The sequence below is a fragment of the Macrobrachium nipponense genome, chromosome 30, assembly GCF_015104395.2.
Source record: "Macrobrachium nipponense isolate FS-2020 chromosome 30, ASM1510439v2, whole genome shotgun sequence".
In the NCBI taxonomy this organism is placed as follows: domain Eukaryota; kingdom Metazoa; phylum Arthropoda; class Malacostraca; order Decapoda; family Palaemonidae; genus Macrobrachium; species Macrobrachium nipponense.
The window spans coordinates 43,297,050-43,317,049 of record NC_087218.1 but is presented as its reverse complement, the minus strand read 5'-3'; the positions used below and the strand labels follow the sequence as shown (position 1 = coordinate 43,317,049).

Sequence of the window (20,000 nt, the reverse complement as noted above, 5' to 3'; positions counted from 1 at the left end):
TTCGTGATCCACTCACATACCTCCAATTTCATCATTCCGCACAACTAACCTTTAGTAAGTTTCGTACCTGGGCTAGAGAGATGCGATCGCGTTCCCGGAAGGTTCCGTTCAGTGAACGCTTATTGCCTTCCAATTCCAAGCTTTAGAATTCCCTCCCTGCTTTTATGTCCCCTGATGCTCATAGCTTTCAATCTTCTTAAAAGAGCGCCTAAGAGGCATGATCGGTATAGTCTTGGTCTGCCACCTCGGTGGCCGCGAGTTCGATTCTCGGACATCCCATTGAGGGATGAGAGATGTGTATTTCTGGTGATAGAAGTTCACTCTCGACGTGGCTCGGAAGTCACGTAAAGCCGTTGGTCCCGTTGCTGAATAACCACTGGTTCCATGCATCTTAAAAACACCATACAAACAAACAAACAATCAATCTTCTTAAGGCCTTTGGCTGAGTGTAATCCAAGTTGCCAGTAGAGTTTACTTTTAGAGTAAAAGCCAGTGGAGCTCTCACATATTTATACCCCTTCCTAGCCCAGGTCCGAAGATAGCGAGATAACTTCGACGTCAAAACGCAGCGATGAAAATTGGGGTCATTTCTAGATGTCGTTTAAGGTCGAGAAGGTTAATGCCGACTCGATTCCCTGTGGGCAGGATAATGAGGGCAATTAGACGTTATTAACGGGTCAGGCAGCCTATTAGGATAATTAAGAATTGCTGCAGTGTATTGTTAAGAGCGACCATTGTTACGAAGACTCGTTATAACCGAATACGTTGCCTGGAATTATGATAATCGCACACTGGGAAATGATGTTCGGATGGACGCTCAGTATTGATCTCCGGAGAGAGTGAAGGCAGAAACTGCTTTCTCTCCTTGTACCCCTAAAGCTGTCTGATGGAGAATACAGGCACACATACGTATTCTCTCTCTCTCTCTCTCTCTCTCTCTCTCTCTCTCTCTTCTCTCTCTCTCTCAGTGGCAAAGTCTAAGAAAGTTTAACCTTCGGCTGCTGCTTTCGTATGCTTGGGTAGGGTAATGTGATTTGTCCTGGATGAACTTTGTTCAAGTCTCCAGAATTATGTTTTGATAAGGGGGATGTGTGTTGGACAATTTTTTATTGCAATTTGCATCGTAACATCAGCATATTCTTGGCTACTCAAGATATTTAACGTTTACATTATCTGCTTTTGATAGTTATTATTTCAATTGCTGATTTTGTTAAATATTCATATTTGATTTTAGAAAAGGATAATAGACAAATCTTTGTCATTAAAGAATGATGAATTTACGAGAAATATACGGCAATGTATTATTATTATTATTATTATTATTATTATTATTATTATTATTATTATTATTATTATTATTATTATTATTATTATTATTATAATATTGCTGATATTGTTAAATATTCATATTTGATTGTTAGAAATGGATAACAGACAAATCTGTGTCATTAATGAACGAGAAGTATACGAAATATATTCTTTAATTTATTATTATTATTATTATTATTATTATTATTATTATTATTATTATTATTATTAGCACTGAACCCCAAATCTCAAATGAAAAGTCAAACCGCTGATGAAATGTAAACTACAGTAACTTTAGATAAAGGTAAATGACCCTCCATCAATTTATGCCACTACACCAATTGTTTTCAAATGCTGCAAAAAACGATATACCGTTAACAAGGTGATTAGCGGGATGGAATATCGTTTTGTGATGTGGCTGCTGCCACTCTGTCGAGGTCATGAAATTCGTTTGTGGGTTAATTAATAAGTTCGAAATTTATGATAGTTTATGCTGACTTATTATTACGTATTTGCTGATCTCTTGTGTAGTGGTTTGAGTTAAATGTATTATTTTACATGTTTTCTGATCTCTTGTGTAGAGGCTTGAGTTAATTGTACTTGGTTGTTTGAACATTTTAGTAATGCTGAATAGTTTTAGAAATATTCATGGTAATGCAGAATGAAGGCACCCTGGGCCGAGCTCCCCGGCGGTACGTAACGTCCTAGGTTCGGGACTTGTCATCTCGACCCTCTCTTTTATTACCGTCATTTTTGACGGTATGGGTGCACCAATAATAATAATAATAATATTTTTTCTATCGTGTGTTACCACGAAGCAGACTCTCTCTCTCTCTCTCTCTCTCTCTCTCTCTCTCTCTCTCTCTCTCTCTCTCTCTCATTATTGAATGGCAGGTCATACTGTTAGCAGTAATGGCTTTCCCTCCATATTCATTCAGCGAAATATGAGCTTTGGATAATTACCTCCGCCAGTGGTTAAGCTCACATTTTGGTGTGTCGTTGTGCTTGTTTGTGTGTTTTTTCTTGCAGTGTCTATTTGCGTGTTTGATAATATTTGTGTCTGTTCAAGTGCCTATACTAATCCGTAAAGACCAGTATACTTTTTGGATGTAACCAGAGTATTAGGTACCTAGTTGTTAATCGACTAGTGTGGGTCGTGTCTGCTATGTGTATGTTAAATATATATATATATATATATATATACTACATATATATACATATATATATATATATATATATATATATATATATATATATTTAAATGTGTGTATGTGTGTGTAGCTATTATAGAATATACACACACGTTGAATAACAACTAGGTACCTAAAAAACGCCTATGGGTTAATATATATATATATATATATATATATATATATATATATATATATATATATAGAGAGAGAGAGAGAGAGAGAGAGAGAGAGAGAGAGAGAGAGAGAGAGAGAGAGAGAGGTTAAAACGTTTGACGTGATTGCTCATTACTCACAAAAATTATACTATATATACTATCGAAACGGGATGACCTCGATGAGGTCGTCCTCATTCCATTGAGGTAATACCATTCTCTCTCTCTCTCTCTCTCTCTCTCTCTCTCTCTCTCTCTCACACACACAATATAAATATTCGATGTTGTGCGCACCATAATTCATTGACTCACTTACTGTGGTGACTGAGCGCAAATTGCTACCGATACTGTTATGGATTTCTCCTAATTTAAATTCTGGCAACCTAGCTGGTGCTTGAATAATTACCACGATGGAGTGTTTGTTACCCGAAATAAACGAAATTTTGCGCGTTCTATCTGCCATATCAATGTACTACATTTTTATCGTTGTAAGAGAGGCCTGTTTCTCTCTGATGGCTAAGTTGTTGTTGTTGTTGTTGTTTTTTTTACCCGGAAAAGTTTACTAGAAACATCAATAATTTGAGGCCTAAAAACACTTACTAGAATCTTTTGAAACCTAAGATATTTTAGTCATATTCTGTTTTGCCCTGAAGTGTTTGGTGTTAGATGAGATTCAGAGGACTCTTGTTTGGTGCACATTAACATCAGTTGATATTATTTATCACTATTTTTCATCGGGATTTTTCATTTGTCATTTTGGAATGGTAATTGCCTTACAACAATTTAGCATAATTTTATTTATTTGTTATGAATTATTCATATCCCGCTCTTTTCTCTTGTGATAAAAAAATGATTGACGGTTCACGTTTACTAAATTAACCCATTCTGAGCTGCATTGCGCATGCGCGTTCCTCTTCTTCATTTTAGTCATTTGATTCTCTCATGAAGCCTGACATCTGCTGTCTTTGTGTCAAGAAAGTTTTACTTCGCTGACAATAACGCTACAATTCGTCAGGGTCTTGTAAGTGATCGTAGATGACAAGTTTTGTTTTGAGGAACTCGCAGTACAATATATATATATATATATATATATATATATATATATATATATATATATATATATATATATATATATATATATATATATATATATATAACGGTGTATTTATGACTCTACTAGACTCCTGTGTGATTCAGACATTTATTTCTGTTTCACACGCGTTTGTGCATTGATTAATCATATATATATATATATATAATATATATATATATGATATATATATATATAATATATATATTATATGTGTGTGTATGTATATATATATATTTATATAAATATTTGTATACTGTTCTCTGCCAGATTTACTTGCAACCTAAACTTGTTTGTAACCATTCTCATTATATATTTTGAACTCCATGCGGGGATTTTTTGGTCTTGGAAACTCTCTCTCTCTCTCTCTCTCTCTCTCTCTCTCTCTCTCTCTCTCTCTCTCTCTCTCTCTCCATAATGTTTCTGTCTATAGTCACGTAAGTTCTGTCAGTGACAGCCAGGACAGCCGAAATATTTGATATCTGTCATCGATGCTCTTGTGCTCTTTGTGACTACGAGCCCCATGTGTCAGCCACCGCACGGCGGGGGAGAAAGGCTAGCCGGTGGTGTACCAAGATGAAAACGCCCTCTGATTAATCATGATAATGTTTTAAGTGTCATTAAAGTTTACAAAGCATCAGTGATGATTTTTTCGTTCTTTGTATGAATAAGATACAACCGTAACATTTTCCAAATGATTGCCCTTGATGTCTCCAAGGAATTTTGCGTGATAGTTCTTTTATATACAAAAGAATTCAGTTTCAAGTGTGTTCCAGAAAATGGCAATTAACTTAATATTTCTTTTATGTACAAAAGAATTCCGGTTCAAGTATGTTAAAAAAAATAGTATTTTACGTAATATTTCTTTAACGTACAAACATTTATTTCAAATACATGAGAATTCCGTTTCATGTGTGCTTCAAATTATGGTATTTTACGTAATATTTCTTTTATATACAAAAGAATTCATTTTCAAGTTTATTCCAAAATATAGCATTTTACGTAATATTTATTTTATATATATACAAATGAATTCCGGTTCAAGTAAGTAAAAAAAAAAAGTAAGATTTTTCGTAATATTTATTTTATATATACAAAAGATTTCAGTTTCAAGTGTGTTCCAAAAAATAGCATTTTACGTAATATTTTTTTTTTATTTTATTTGCAAAAGAATTCAATATCAATTAAGTTTCAAAAATTTGCATTAACGAAATATTTCTTTTATATATGCAAAAGAATCCATTTTCGAGTATTTTCTAAATGATACTTTAAACAGCCTTGCAAATCCTTCCCGCGACAGACCTGTTTAAAGTGAAATTGACAGTGAGGTGCTTAAAGAGTTAAACGGCCTGTTTGTTTACGTCTATTGCAGATGCACGTGGCGTAATGTCCGTATCATCCTCGACGTTCTTCTTAACATTGTTTTTACGAGGGACGTTCTCAAAGCGTACTGTCCGTGTGTACCTTTTGTTTGATTGTAGTCAGCAAAAGGCCTGGCAGTCATTGAAGAAATTGTACGCTCCTTGTTGGTATATGGCGTGATATTCCCATTTTTGCAAGATTGAAATCCTTTTAAGATATTCTTGTTTTGCCCCCTTCTTTTTATTAATATTGAAGAATGTATTTTGCCCCGTTCTTTTTATTAACATTGAAGAATATATTGTGCCCGTTCTTTTTATTAACATTGAAGATATTTTGTGCTTTTTATTAATATTGAAAAATATATTTTGTTCCGTTCTTTTTTTTTTTATTAAATCTGTTGTTAGGTTTAGTCTTATTCTTTTTTGCAAACGAGGTCATTCCCTGTATATCTCTCAACCCGAGCCAGTCCCAATACATAGAAGATGGCATGTATGCGATGAACACATACACGTACACCCAAAATGCCTCGATATTCATTTTCAAGTATTCCATTTTTGTTCCCGGTCTGGGAACCTTTCAATCGAAATTTATCGTGAGATTGGATTTTGGATTTTATTCAGTAAGGGCATACATGGCTTTTTGTATCGTTAAACTTATACTTTGAGCTCATGATTGAATGTAATATATATATATATATATATATATATATATATATATATATATTTTATATACATATATATATATAGCAGGTGTCTATTTTTACTTTGCACATTCACTCTGGCATGGTATGCCTACACACTTACCAACTTACACACGCTCACAGCCAATGAGCACCAATGATCCAGTAGTTAAAGTCTTGATGTGTAAGAGATGTGTTTTTTCCCTCTGGACCCGCCCCTTTTAGATAAACGTCTTAATGTTTAAGAGAGAGAGAGAGAAGAGAGAGAGAGAGAGAGAGAGAGAGAGAGAGAGAGAGCTTTTGTTTGGCCTAAGCGAGGCAAACTAATTTGTGTATGGCTGGTTATTCTTACCCTGTTACATTCTTTATTCTGGATTTATCAGGTCTAATCAGTGTCACCTGTATTACTGGATTAGTATGAGCGTCACCATGCGCCGTGCCTCGGCTTTGCCTTTCATTGGCGACGTTTTTCGGAACGAGTTACGTAAGAAAGATGGAAATTCTTGCGAGACGAAGTATTCCGCTGGTGAATGGGTACAGATGGCACCCCAGCCTTAGTATCAAAAAGCCTTTAGCAGCTGGTGAAAGGTCGTGAATTGTCTAACTGACGTTGGTAGATTAAAACTAACGTATAGAGTGAAAGTTACCGTTTTGCAACCAGCATCTTAAGCAAGTAAAGGCATCGATGGCGTTGAGTTTTATTTATGCATATCGATAGATGAATATATTATTGTAGAAAAGGAGTAAGCAGCATCTTTCATTCAGCCAGAACTCTCTACGTAGGAAAAATATTAACAGAATGGTTATCTTTATGCGATGAAGGAATCAGTAACTTTCCAGTATATCCAGGACTATCGTTCCTGAGAATAATTTACTACTATCGCCAAACTAGTCGATTAATGTATGCGTGGAAGTGAATGGCTGAATAGGTAGGTGTCAAAATAATTAAAGAATTGAACGGTCCAAATGGTACTGTTGTTTAATATATCATTCTTGGAACTAGAAGTGTTGAATCAACTTCCGATCTAAGTCACTATCAGGTGTCAAAAGTGTGAGCAGGTTTCAAATCGTTGTCTTGCAGTTTTCTTCGTCAAAGATCCGCTGCATTGTTGCAGCCATAGTGGCGCGCAAAATTATGGGAGAAAATCACCTCTACTCTCCGGTTCGTGTTAGAAATAAGCCACTTATTGCAAATAAGAGGAGAAAATCGGTATATTTAGTATTTAAGCAAATATAAAGAGAAAAAAAATATTGGAAAAATTGATTGGATTAATGATAGAATAAGTCAAGTGGAAGAATAGAGAAAATAAAAACGATTTTGTTATTTATGACAAAAAAGAATTTAAAAAAAAGGCAGGATAGGTCAATATTGGAATTGAAAAGGTTTAGAAAAACAGACTTGGAAAGAATAAAGAAAGGGACATTGAATTATTTACTCAGCATTAAGGAAAAGAAACCAACTAACGATTAATTGAACCAAGCACATAAATGAAAATAGGAAATATAATTGATAAAACTTGGAATGTAATATAAAAGCTGACTATAATCGCTATTAGTTTCGTACTGTTGCCGTTGGTACTACCATTATTATTATTTATTATTATTATTATTATTATTATTTTATTATTATTATTATTATTGTTGTTGTTGTTGTATGGTTATTTAGCGTGTTGTCTTTTAAAATAATGTTAAATGTGTAAAGAAAATTGTAAATAAAAATAATTTTAGTATCAACATAATCGTTATGTTGTTTTACTTTTGATATTATTATTATTATTATTATTATTATTATTATTATTATTATTATTATTATTATTATTATTATTATTATTATTATTATAGTATGTCGAACATTTTCATTTCCCATGTCATTATTATTTTTAGTGCGGTTATTATTTAATCGTTGTTATATTATTTGACTGTTGATATTATTATTATTATTATTATTATTATTATTATTATTATTATAAAGTATTTCGTGCATTTAAATTACTGGTGTCAGTATTATTGTTAGTAGTTATGTTTAGTATGTGATATGCAGTTGTCACACTACACCGTCGAGGAAGAAAAAGAAGAAGAATCGTCCCTATGGGATAGGCCAGCGATTAATGCAAGGAGTGTCGCGCGCATCCTGGAGGAACCGTCACCTTCGGATGCAAAATTCGGCGCGTCCCCCAAGCGGTGCCAGGGGACGAAGAAGGGACATTCCTTGAATGATAATTGAGGCCCACCCCTGCTTTTGGCAACCGCTGTTGCTCCTCGGCATATCATATATCATTATGCTTTCTCTCCAGACAAATGATTCGACAGCGCCTCGATGCACTTTGGAGAGAGAGCGCTTCGCAAAAAATGGGGATTGAGGGGGTGGGATGGAAGGGGGGATGTGGGAGGGAGGGGGTTGGTTTCAAGGTGATGCCAGAGCTGTAGCAGAAGTTTCTCTCTCTCTCTCTCTCTCTCTCTCTCTCTCTCTCTCTTTCTCTCTCTCTCTCTCTCTCTCACAATTTGGCCCGTCGTGTATTGCCGTTGCTGTATAGGAAGGTTTATTTTCGAGGATGCCGAAAGTGACATTGCAATATGCCTGAGTGCGTTGTGAATCGACGTATTGAATGATGTAGTTCCTTGACATGGTGTAGCAGCAACAAAGGTCTGTCATGCGCAAAATTCATGGTTAAATGAAAGTTAATTAATGTTAGATATTAAAAAAAATGAATAATTCTTAGTAAAATTTTCGTAGGTCACGAAATTGTTCAGCGTGCGTCCATCTTCTAAAGGTTGGAAAGGAAACAAATTGGTTTAGAGTGTTAGTAATTTGTTTTCATCACATTATGATAAGTATCTGTCGATACGGATCAGCAAGAGCAATTATCTGTCGATGCTGATCAACCAGAATAATTCACTGCTGTTGAGAGCAGTCGAGAACTTTTTGACATCAAACAGTGGTAACTTTGATGTAATGGTCCAAACCTTCAAGAACGTTTACTTTCAGGCCCGTGCATGCAAGGATTCTCAGACATTGATCCTGCTCTGAAGGAACTTTTATTTATCGTCCCGAACGTGCAAGAACGTTCAGCTTCTGAGCCGATCTATAGTAATGGTGATCAACTGAACAGGGTTTGTAAGAACTTTTATCTTCTGGACTAGATCTGCGAGAACGCTTAACCACAGGGTTGTCAACGACTAAATCAAACTGATTCAATCAAGTGATTAAATCATTGGTTTTTTCTTTAAAAACTATATTATTTTATTTTATCTTTTTTTATTTTTTTATTTGAGAGCAAAATAATTGAAAAATATGGTTTGGAGGTTAATAAAATCTTAAGCATAACTGTGGCGCATTTATTTGATATTAAAAAATTTGCAAGTACATACTTTAGGCCAGAACTGGAAGCCTAAAAGATAAATCAATAATAATTCTGTCATAAGATACATTTTGAGGAAAAAAGGATTGAAAAAACTTCTAACAAATAAAAAAATCAAATAGATAAAAAACGTCAAATAAATCACTGAATTTTTAAAATAATTTTTTTTTAATTAAAAAAATCGCTAACCCTGCGTAACCGTCGACCTGGACCGATATTAATTTTTAGCCATATGGAAGGTTTCCTGAAAATCATATCAAGGTCAATAGATTAAAGATGTTAGGAAAGAGAATTCGGTTCAATCCATTTTCGCTTTTATAAATAATGATAACAGCAATGTTTATTTATATTGTCACAGAAACAGCTACTAGTACTACTACTACTCCTACTACTAAGCGCCTCAGTGACGTGGTCGGCATGGTGTTAGCGTGCCACCTCGGTGGCTGCGAGTTCGATTCTTGGGCATTCCACTGAGGGGTGAGAGATGTGTATTTCTGGTGATAGAAGTTCACTCTCGACGTGGTTCAGAAGTCACGTAAAGCCGTTGGTCCCTTTGCTGAATAACCACTGCTTCCAAGCAGCGTTAAAACACCATACAAACAAACAGACAACTACTACTACTAATATTATTATTATTATTATTTGCTGGAAGAAGGCCTTCATAAGTACAGGTTTTGCTGAAAATAATGGCTATTTCGGCCGCGTTTATTTTGTATAGAAGTTTCTTTTCCATACAAAGTAAACGCGGCTGAAATAGCCATTATTTTCAGTAAAACCTGTATTATTATTATTATTATTGGCCATGAGTACGCTTCAACTGTCTTCAGAATTTTCGAGAATATATATTTGCTGCTGCTTCATGAATACAGCTATCGGATGGACGCTGATTCCGTGTTTGTGTGAACGGGAAAAAAGAGAACCTGGAATTGTACCGAACTGGAGATGCGCTTTGCTTTGTTCATTGTTCTCTTTTGTGGATTTGTTCTTAAAGTTGTCGTTAGAGACAATGCGACGCCTGGATCGAAGTCTTATTGTCGAGCAGACAGAGAGAGAGAGAGAGAGAGAGAGAGAGAGAGAGAGAGAGAGAGAGAGAGAGAGAGAGAGAGAGAGAGATGGGCTTCCTCTTTCATGTAGGTGACATTTGTCTACTATATCACTGCATCTTGGTGACATTTCAAAGAATACCTTTTGAAGAGATATTGAGAAAAAAAGAATTTTCCCTTTCTTTTGTCTTTTCAATGAAAATAATGTCTTTTAAAGGGAAATAATGTCTTTCATTGCAAGTAATATCTTTCATGGGAAACAATGTTGACATGGTCTGAGATGACAGTAGATCCATTTCTTTCACACATAAACGATGGGTTCATTTTGCCAAAGAATTCCTAACATAATATTTATAAGGAAACAATCGAAAGTAAACATGTGATCTGATAAACAAATAGACAGTAATACCACATGAATATATAAATATTGTCGCTAATGGCTACACAACAAGCCATCGTGTTCCAAATGGCAGTGTCCCACTTTAAATGTTTATGCAGCTGTAACACTTAAAAAAACAAAGTTTTTGCTAGCAAACATTTATTTGTATGCAAATTTACCGATGCCAAAGAGACAATGTGGTACTGTACATCTGATGTCAATCTAACGTTTTTTTTTTTCTCGCAATTGAACTCATATGAATTTATGTAACCCTAACTCGGTAGTTGTTCAAGACAGAACAAGGACCAGGTGGTCCAGTAATTTTTTTTTGTGCCCGGCTCTGGGAGGAGGGAAGGAAGAGAGAAACGGCAGGATGGCCGTGAAAAATATGAGGGGAATTTAAAGGGGATGGAGGAGCGGTTTGGATGCAGCATATGAAAAGAGTAAAGAGTGGAAAAGGGAAAGAAAGAGTGGACGGCAGAAGTGGAAAGGGAACGCGAGAGGGGGACGGTGTAATTTGGTGAACGGGGTTAGAAAGGTAAATCGAAAGGCTATCAAGAAGAAGAAAAAGGTGAAGGTTTGAATGGTTACAATGGAATGCTCGGTGTAAAAAAGGGGAGCCAGTGAGGGAGGGGAGAGGAGGAGAACGAGGGTAAGGAGTAACGACTGTGGTAATAAGGTAATTGGATAATGGGCCACAGGAGGTCAGGGAGCGAATTATTGGTCAGCTGAGGACGTTCAAAGAGTGAGGGACATTTATAGGTACATCGTCGTACACGGTCGGAGTCCAGAAGGGTTTCTATGGATGAGGTGAGGGGATTTATAGAGGGGAAGATAGGGGAGGGTTTGGGGATGTTCGAGAGGGGAAGTGCATCCGGGAGAGACAGGGACGAGTGAAGATGCTGGGACAAACAAATCTTTTAGAGCGAACTTGAGTCAAGAATTTCAAATTTATCTAGAGGAAAACGCGTGAATTATGCTGCGGTTATCATTAAAAAGATGGTACAGTAGAAGATACAAAAATTTCCAAGTTATCTATAGAGAAAAAAGAAGGAAATATGCTGCCATTATCATTTAAAAGATACAGTAGAGAGGATAGATATACGAAAATGCTTTTGTGCAGATTGATAGGCCTATGTGCTTTAACAAAAATATACAAATATGTATTCTTGTGTCATTTTGAGCTATATTTCTGCACTTAGTATATTACACTTCTGGTGCCATTAAAAATACATGTTTATTTATATTTGTCTCTACATAGAGAATTGTTTTGACTGTTAATACTGTCATGGATTAGTACTTTGTGTTTACAGAAGGCATTTTGTTATTTAGTAGTGTCTCCAAGGTGTTTATTTTTTCTCCAAATCACAACCTGACACCGTATAGGATACGAGTGGTATTTGTATCCACAACCTTTTGTTATGACAAGCCTGGTTGTGATCTCTAGCAGTCAGGTTATAACCCTTGCAGATAAGTTTCAAGCTATGTTATATAAATAGAGGGAGACTGGATCAGGCTGGGCTGAGTTATCAGGCTCTCTCTCTCTCTCTCTCTCTCTCTCTCTCTCTCTCTCTCTCTCTCTCTCTCTCTCTCTCTGTTGTCCTTGAAGCCACATGTGTGCGAAGTTGAGTAATCTCTCATTTGTCCTTGAGATCGGGTTGAGAAATGTTTCCACATTCAATTCTCTCTCTCTCTCTCTCTCTCTCTCTCTCTCTCTCTCTCTCTCTCTCTCTCTCCAACTTGGGTGAGAGACATACGAAGTATCTCGGTAAAATTACCTTTACCGATAAAGTAACTCATCCTGAGCTCTCTCTCTCTCTCTCTCTCTCTCTCTCTCTCTCTCTCTCTCTCTCTCTCTCTCTCTCTCTCTCTCTCTCAGGTGACCTTCAGGCTATTGATTAAACTTGCGTAACCTCCTGCAGGTCTTCGTTGCTTCTTGAGGCTTTGAATTCATGCGTAAGACCTTCTTTGGTGCCTTATTAGTCTTCTGTGATTTTACATTTTACCATATGCCTTGTTATTCGCAGTAAGTATTTTTCGAGTTTGCTCCCTTCGGTCATGGTTATTTGCTGTTTTTCTATCTGCAATATTTTGTATATTTTACTATAAAAAAACTTGCAGATAAATATATATATATTATTATAATTATTTTGTATTTTATTTTACCATACTATTAATATATATATAATACTATATATATTATATAATATATATATATATATATATATATATGTGTGTGTGTGTGTGTGTGTGTGTGTGTGTGTAAGTGATAGGTTTACGTAAATAATCGATAGGTGTATGTATCGTGGCTATAGTAGATTCACATCAACCGTGCATTTGATGTCTAGGCCCGTCCCTTACGACGCTCCTGGTTGGCTGTTGAAAAGCCAATCACAGGGCTGGAAACTCTCAGTCTCTCTCGATATTTCACTTGGGTAGGATCTATATTCCGCCTCTCGTAAGGGATACGTCAGTCAAAAGTATTCCTCGGGAGAGGTAGAACATATATCCTACCTAAGTAGGCTTTATGAGCATGAAATAAAAATCACTGTTAAATATAAAGTAACACAATTATCACATATTTTGCTTTCATTTTCCCATTTCGTAACTTTAGACCACTGTTGTACTTTTGGAGTTTCGAGTGATTTTTAAATAAAAAAAAAAAAAAAAACTTTCAATGAAAAAAAACAAGTCTTAGGGGATTGCTTTAGTTTTCAGGGGGCTTTTCTAGTTGCGCAGTCCAGATTTTTTATTTTGACGTATTGGAGACTACATGAATTAAATTATATATATATATATATATATATATATATATATATATATATATATATATATATATATATATATATATATACTACTCCAATTTATATGTTTGCAGAATCTTATGTGCATGCATATATATATATATATATATATATATATATATATATATATATATATATATATATATATATATATATATAGTATCGACGGTGACCGAAAAAAGAGGAATGACATCGAGATATTGGAAACACATGAAAAGAGATTGTGAAATGTGCCGATCAGATTACAAACGAAGATTTGGAGGACAGAAAGAAAAATAGAAATGGGCTCAGTTTTTGGAGTGAAAGCGGAGTGAATGGTAGAGGAGAATGGGGAGTCAAGGACCGATGCTGGTGCTTTAGACAGTATTTGCATGTTTTTGTGCGTGGAATCTTGATTTTATGCATATATACTTGTAAATAATTTACGCACATATATATATGTGTGTGTGCACGTATGTATGTGTAAATATGCATATATATAGGCATATATATGTGTATGTATTCATATATATATATATAGTATATATATATATATATATATATATATATATACACACATATGCACACACATATATATATACATATAATGTATGCATGTATGTTTACAAATATAGTAATTTTTAACTTGTCTCACATCAGCGAGCAATCATTTTTAAAATATAAAGTCTTATGAATATAATTACACACCCCCACCCTTTGGTACTAGCGGCGCTGCACAAATAATTTCCGTGTATTAAAACCCTTTGACGCGGTGATGATTACAGAGTGCCCATACACTCATTAATACCGTTAGTGGGAGAATATGTCCTAATGTGACCTCGTTACCAGAAACTGGATGGGTTTATCGTATCATGTTAGTCCCTGCGAATATGCACACGTCGTGATTTGTGATGTTTGTGGAGGGGTTCGGTAGATATGTAGGCGAATACCGAAATATGTCTTTTTCTTTCGATATCTGAAATGAGAATAGTGTTTTGTATCAAGGTTGGTATGGCATATACTTGTATATACGTCTCCTCTCAGTATATTATTTGCAGTTATATAATTGGCTCAGTATTTGTTTAGGGAGTTAAGGTCCTCTGAATGAAGCTTCTGTCAAAATCAGTCTTATTAAAAGCTTAAGATACTGAACACTTTTTTTTTAGCAAAGGTAATTTTATATCTAAAGTTAGCAGTTAGTGTGTGAACGGGTCAAAGACTATTATCTTGTTTTTCTAAAGCCATCCAATGATGGTGAAAACGACTTGCTGTTGTAAAAATAAATTAAATAAGCATAATACTGAAATCCGTTCGTAACATTTTGATGTAAATACACTTCACTGGCCTATTAATTTTGAAACGGGGGCTGGAGCGGGCGGGCAATAAATTGAATATTCTGTCTCCCACGAGTATTTATACGAAAAGGGAAGCTGGGTCCCCTACATTGTTACTTATTGAATTGAACTATGCTGTGTCCGTGAATAATGGAAGGGTTGCAGTGAATCAAATTTCCGTCCTTATTCTACAATAGGACAAAATTGAATAAATGCTTTGCAGTACTGCTGAATCACATTTAAGGCGGATATCAATGCATAGAGGGAAAGTAAATGTGAAATATGTTTTAATCAGTTTAAGACAAATGGTTGTGCGTTATCGATTGGGTCAACAGACATGGAAAGAGCAGATTTAACAACAGTTTGAAGCAAAGGCTCAAAGGTAAAATATTTTTTTTAGTGTTAAATATAAATAAATAGCTGGTACTCTGCATGCAGTATAGATATGCACCAGATTGGCACAGGCATTATTATTATTATTATTATTATTTATTATTATTATTATTATTATTATTATTATTATTATTATTATTATTATTATTATTATATTGCTTTATGTACGTCACTTGTGAAGATCAATAAATTTTTGTGTGTATGCTATATATATACATTTTTTGCATACATACACATATATATATATATATATATATATATAGATATATATATATATATAATATATATATATATAATATATACAGGGTTTCCATAAATTCCCAGTACCCATTAACAAGCAATAAATACTTGTAATGGAATGGGACTGGGACTTAATGGACACCCTGTGTGTGTGTGTATTGTACCCCATAGTATCTTTGACATGTATAGTGTGTATCTGTGTGTGCGTGTGTGTACGAGTACGTGCTCGTTTGTAAAACTCCCGGGAGAAAATTCACTTGACAAAGAGAACGGAGAATATGATATGGGCTGTGATTAATGACTCCATAACGTTGGGTTTAGCGAGAACAATAGAGTAAGTCATTTCCGAAGCGCTGGAATTCATATGGTTGATGGTTTCAAGGGAGGGATCTGACTTGCGTGTGTGTTCCCGCTCTCTCTCTCTCTCTCTCACTTTTTTTTTTTTATTTTATATTTATTACCAAATCTTTGTCAAATGCAATGACAAACCTAACGATATTGGTCTATGAAGTAAAATTTGTGTATATATAGTATATGTAATATATAATACTTATGCATAAACATTATAAAAATATATATTATATATATATATAGATATATATATATATATATATAATATATATATATATATATATATATATATATATATATATATATATATATATGGTCTATATATATATATATATATATATATATCTATATATATATAGTTGTGATGTGATATATATATAATATATATATTATATTCTGTATATCATGTATGTATGTATGCTATGTAGTAGTATGTAGTATATATGTATGTGTGTGTCTATACTATATATGTGTGTGTGTGTGTGTGTGTGTGTGTGTATGTGTATGTGTATGTATGGAAATGTTAATTCAGATAACTAAAATTGTAAGGAAGTATTATGAAAAAAGGTACCGATTGCTACATTTTGCAAAGAATTTTTTTTTTCTTTTTACGGTTTGCTCCAGCGGATAAACCAATTCGGCCGAGTTTTAATTGGTGGGTGCACAGGAAGTTGGGGAAAGCAGTGTTTGTCTCGACCTTTACCTGTTTATCTCTCCATCTCACTTTCTGTTTTTGTTTTCATTCTTAGATTATTTTCTTTCTGCCTTCTATTTTTATATTTCAATTTTTTTTTCAAATGAATGCACTTCATCTATTTGCCAATGGCCTTTCTCTCTCTCTCTCTCTCTCTCTCTCTCTCTCTCTCTCTCTCTCGTACCATTCCTCATATTCGGCCCTGTCTGTAATGTCAGAACCGTTTACTTAGCTGAGAAGGGGGGGATATCCGTAGGCTTTGAAATTCGAACGTGGCTGATGATATGCTCGGAGTGGAGAGAGAGAGAGTTGTGAATTGAAATAGAGAGGTTAAATGAGAGGAAGAATGCGCGTTCGATTGTGAGAGAGAGAGATGGAGAGGACGAGAGATGACCGAGAGGAGAGAGAGAGGAGAGAGAGAGAGAGAGATTAACATGAATTGAAAAAAGAAGTTAAAAAAAGAGAGAGAGAGAGAGAGAGAGAGAGAGAGAGAGGGAGAGAGAGAGAGAGAGAGAGAGAGAGAGAGAGAGATTAACATGAATTGGAAAAAGAAGTTAAAATTAGAGAGAGAGAGAGAGAGAGAGAGAATTGAAATAGGTAAAATAAGAGGAAGAATGCGTGTTTGATTGTGTGTGTGCCTGTGATAGAGAGAGACAGAGAGAGGCAGGCCTAGTTGAATTAGTACTAAGCAGATATTCGGACAGACACACAGACAGACAGACAGACAAGGACCTCCATCCCCTTTTTATTATTCCCGTTTTCTTCGAGCGGTAGGGGTACGAAAACGCATTGGTTCTCCAGTATAAAAATGTGGGCTAATATCCATAAGGAAATTCTCTATTTCCTTCCGTATTCCCTGAAACGTCTCATCTGCCTTTTTCTTTTAAAAAAGAAAAAGTAAGTTATTCTGTTTTAAGTTACAGATTGAATCCAATATCAGTTTTATTATGGAATAGAGCTTGTCGTGGGGTGCATGTCTCTATCTGTTTCCACACAATTAATTTAGTCTTGGTGACGCATACCTTTTGTGAGGTTTAGAAATTTTCTTTTATCTACCATCTTTCCCTCATATCCTTGTTTTTTTCTCCGCTCTCCTTCTCTCCCTCATTACTATCTCATTATCTTTGGCTAACGAGCCTCGTATGTTTCGGCAAATTAGCATGATTAAGATATTAAGCCATCAAAATGTAAAGGCTGCCAGAGAGGATGAAACCGCTGCCCACTTGCGCCTATGCTCTCTCTCTCTCTCTCTCTCTCTCTCTCTCTCTCTCTCTCTCTCTCTCTCTCTCTCACTGATGTTTATGCGGATACGCTTTCAAAGGAGACCTCACGCTGGCAAAAGTTATATTGTCCTTGCTTCTTTTTCCATTTTATTTACGACTGTGTTCGCAAGGTCTTCCTTTGATAGCACGCGTGCGCGCACAGACAAACACACGCACACACAAGCGTAGGGGACTAAAGGCTGTAGCCTTCTCTACCCCCCATCCCCCCTCATGACGTATATATAAAACGTTGATGCACGCATACACTATATATATAATATATATATATATATATATATATATATATATATATATATATATATATATAATATATCCTTAAATCCACGGTAGAAAGGTAAGTGGGAAAACGGGCTTGGAGCAAGTACTTTCGTAGATATGTATATTTATATATATGTTTATATACATATATATACACACGTGCGTGCACATTATATTTGTGTATATACTACATATAATATTATATAAATATATGCATTATTTATGAAATTGTGGATGTTGTAATGTTGAAATTCGCTGTGTATAAATTATATAATATATATATATATATATATATATAATATATATATATATATATATATATATATATATTTGAACACTGACGCAGGTCCGAGAGCTGTCACAGAATCTGAGGAATCACTCTTCAGTTCTTGCAATCTGTTGGGCGAGAAGGGAATAGGTAAGTCCTTACGTTGGGGCAGGGGCCACAAGGAATAACAATGACGCGGGGTTACCAGATACTCCTAGAAAGCTCAATAACGCCTAAGAGAAATATTTTGCTGGGGAAGGGCGTGATATTACCGCAGGCCGAAGATAAGAATTGACATTATCTCTCAGCAATCTTTTGGACGGGGTCGCTGTTACCAATAAACACATACATACATATATGTGCATATATATATATATATATGTGTGTGTGTGTGTGTGTGTGTGTGTTGTGGTGTGTACGTATAAATATGATTATATATATACAGATAAATTGGTAGATGTATATATATGCATAATATACATAACTATATTATATATATATATATATATATATGATATATATCATATACATATATAATGTATATATATGTATACTGTATATATATATATATATATATATATATATATATATATATATATATATATATATATAGAGAGAGAGAGAGAGAGAGAGAGAGAGAGAGAGATAGTTACATGGCAACCATAGAACTGATATCAATTACGCATCCATAGGTCCAGTGCGTATAGGTGATTCATTATGTATTCCATGTAAAACCCCCACCCACCACCCATTTATGGTTTGGGGGGGGGCCTGTGGATGAATAAGGAATAGGAGGAGCTTGGGAGGTGGGGAGCTGGGGATAGGAGTTGGGGGTGGGGGTAGGATGGTTCTCCTCTTCCAACAGCGGCAGCGGAATCACTTAGCACTCAGAGGTCGAGTTGTCTCCCAAGTTGCTACGCCCGTAAAGGCGCTGCTTGACTATACACGATGCGAATTTGTTACTTCTCATCGGATTGAGAGAGAGAGAGAGAGAGAGAGAGAGAGAGAGAGAGAGAGAGAGAGAGAGAGAGAGCTTGGCGAGTAGGGTGCGTTCATAGGGAAATCGAAATTCCAGTTTAAAAGCAGTACATCAAATATACCTTTCTGTTTTCCGCAGGACTTTCCTCTGTGTAGTTAGTAGGTTTATTAGGGTCGGGGATTTGCCTGTTTCTACTGAAATGAATGCTCTCTCTCTCTCTCTCTCTCTCTCTCTCTCTCTCTCTCTCTCTCTCTCTCTCTCCTGTTACTGTTATATTCTGCGGTATTCACTTACACCAAATTCACTTGCATCTTTTGTGACATTAGTAACCGCTCTTTCTCTCTCTCTCTCTCTCTCTCTCTCTCTCTCTCTCTCTCCTCTCTCTCTCTCTTTACTCATAAGTTCTGTGGCATTAACTTACACTAAATTCACGTGCACCTTTTGTGACAATAATTCTCTCTCTCTCTCTCTCTCTCTCTCTCTCTCTCTCTCTCCTCTCTCTCTCTCTCTCATGGAATAAACTGCCACCAGATGCTGTAAGCAGCAACAGTGTTGAAGAGTTTAGAAGAAAGCTAGACAAAATCTTTGGTACACTGTGTATGAACAGTAAAACCTGCTCCTAGCGATGAGTGAACACATGACGTCTACTCGGATGGGCTATTTGAGTCTCTGAGACATCCTAATCCTTGTAACTCTCTCTCTCTCTCTCTCTCTCTCTCTCTCTCTCCGCCCTACTTTTCCGATACTTTTGAAGCAAGCTTCATGTAAACCAAGAAGTAATAAACGGCACTTTACCAGAGATCTGGCACAACACCAAAACAGATTCCTTATGACAAAACATTCGATTTACGA

At 35.4% G+C, this 20,000-nt stretch overlaps 1 protein-coding gene across 1 annotated transcript in view; it reads right to left on the bottom strand.

Annotated features, from left to right (window-relative positions):
- The window catches only part of LOC135202128 (glutamic acid-rich protein-like), a 95,997-nt gene that overhangs the window by 70,741 nt on the left and 5,256 nt on the right, over positions 1 to 20,000 (bottom strand). Inside the window, exon 2 of the mRNA XM_064231378.1 lies at positions 18,244 to 18,297. Within this exon, the coding sequence (XP_064087448.1) occupies positions 18,244 to 18,297 (54 nt within the window). The remainder of the gene's footprint in view (positions 1 to 18,243; positions 18,298 to 20,000) is intronic.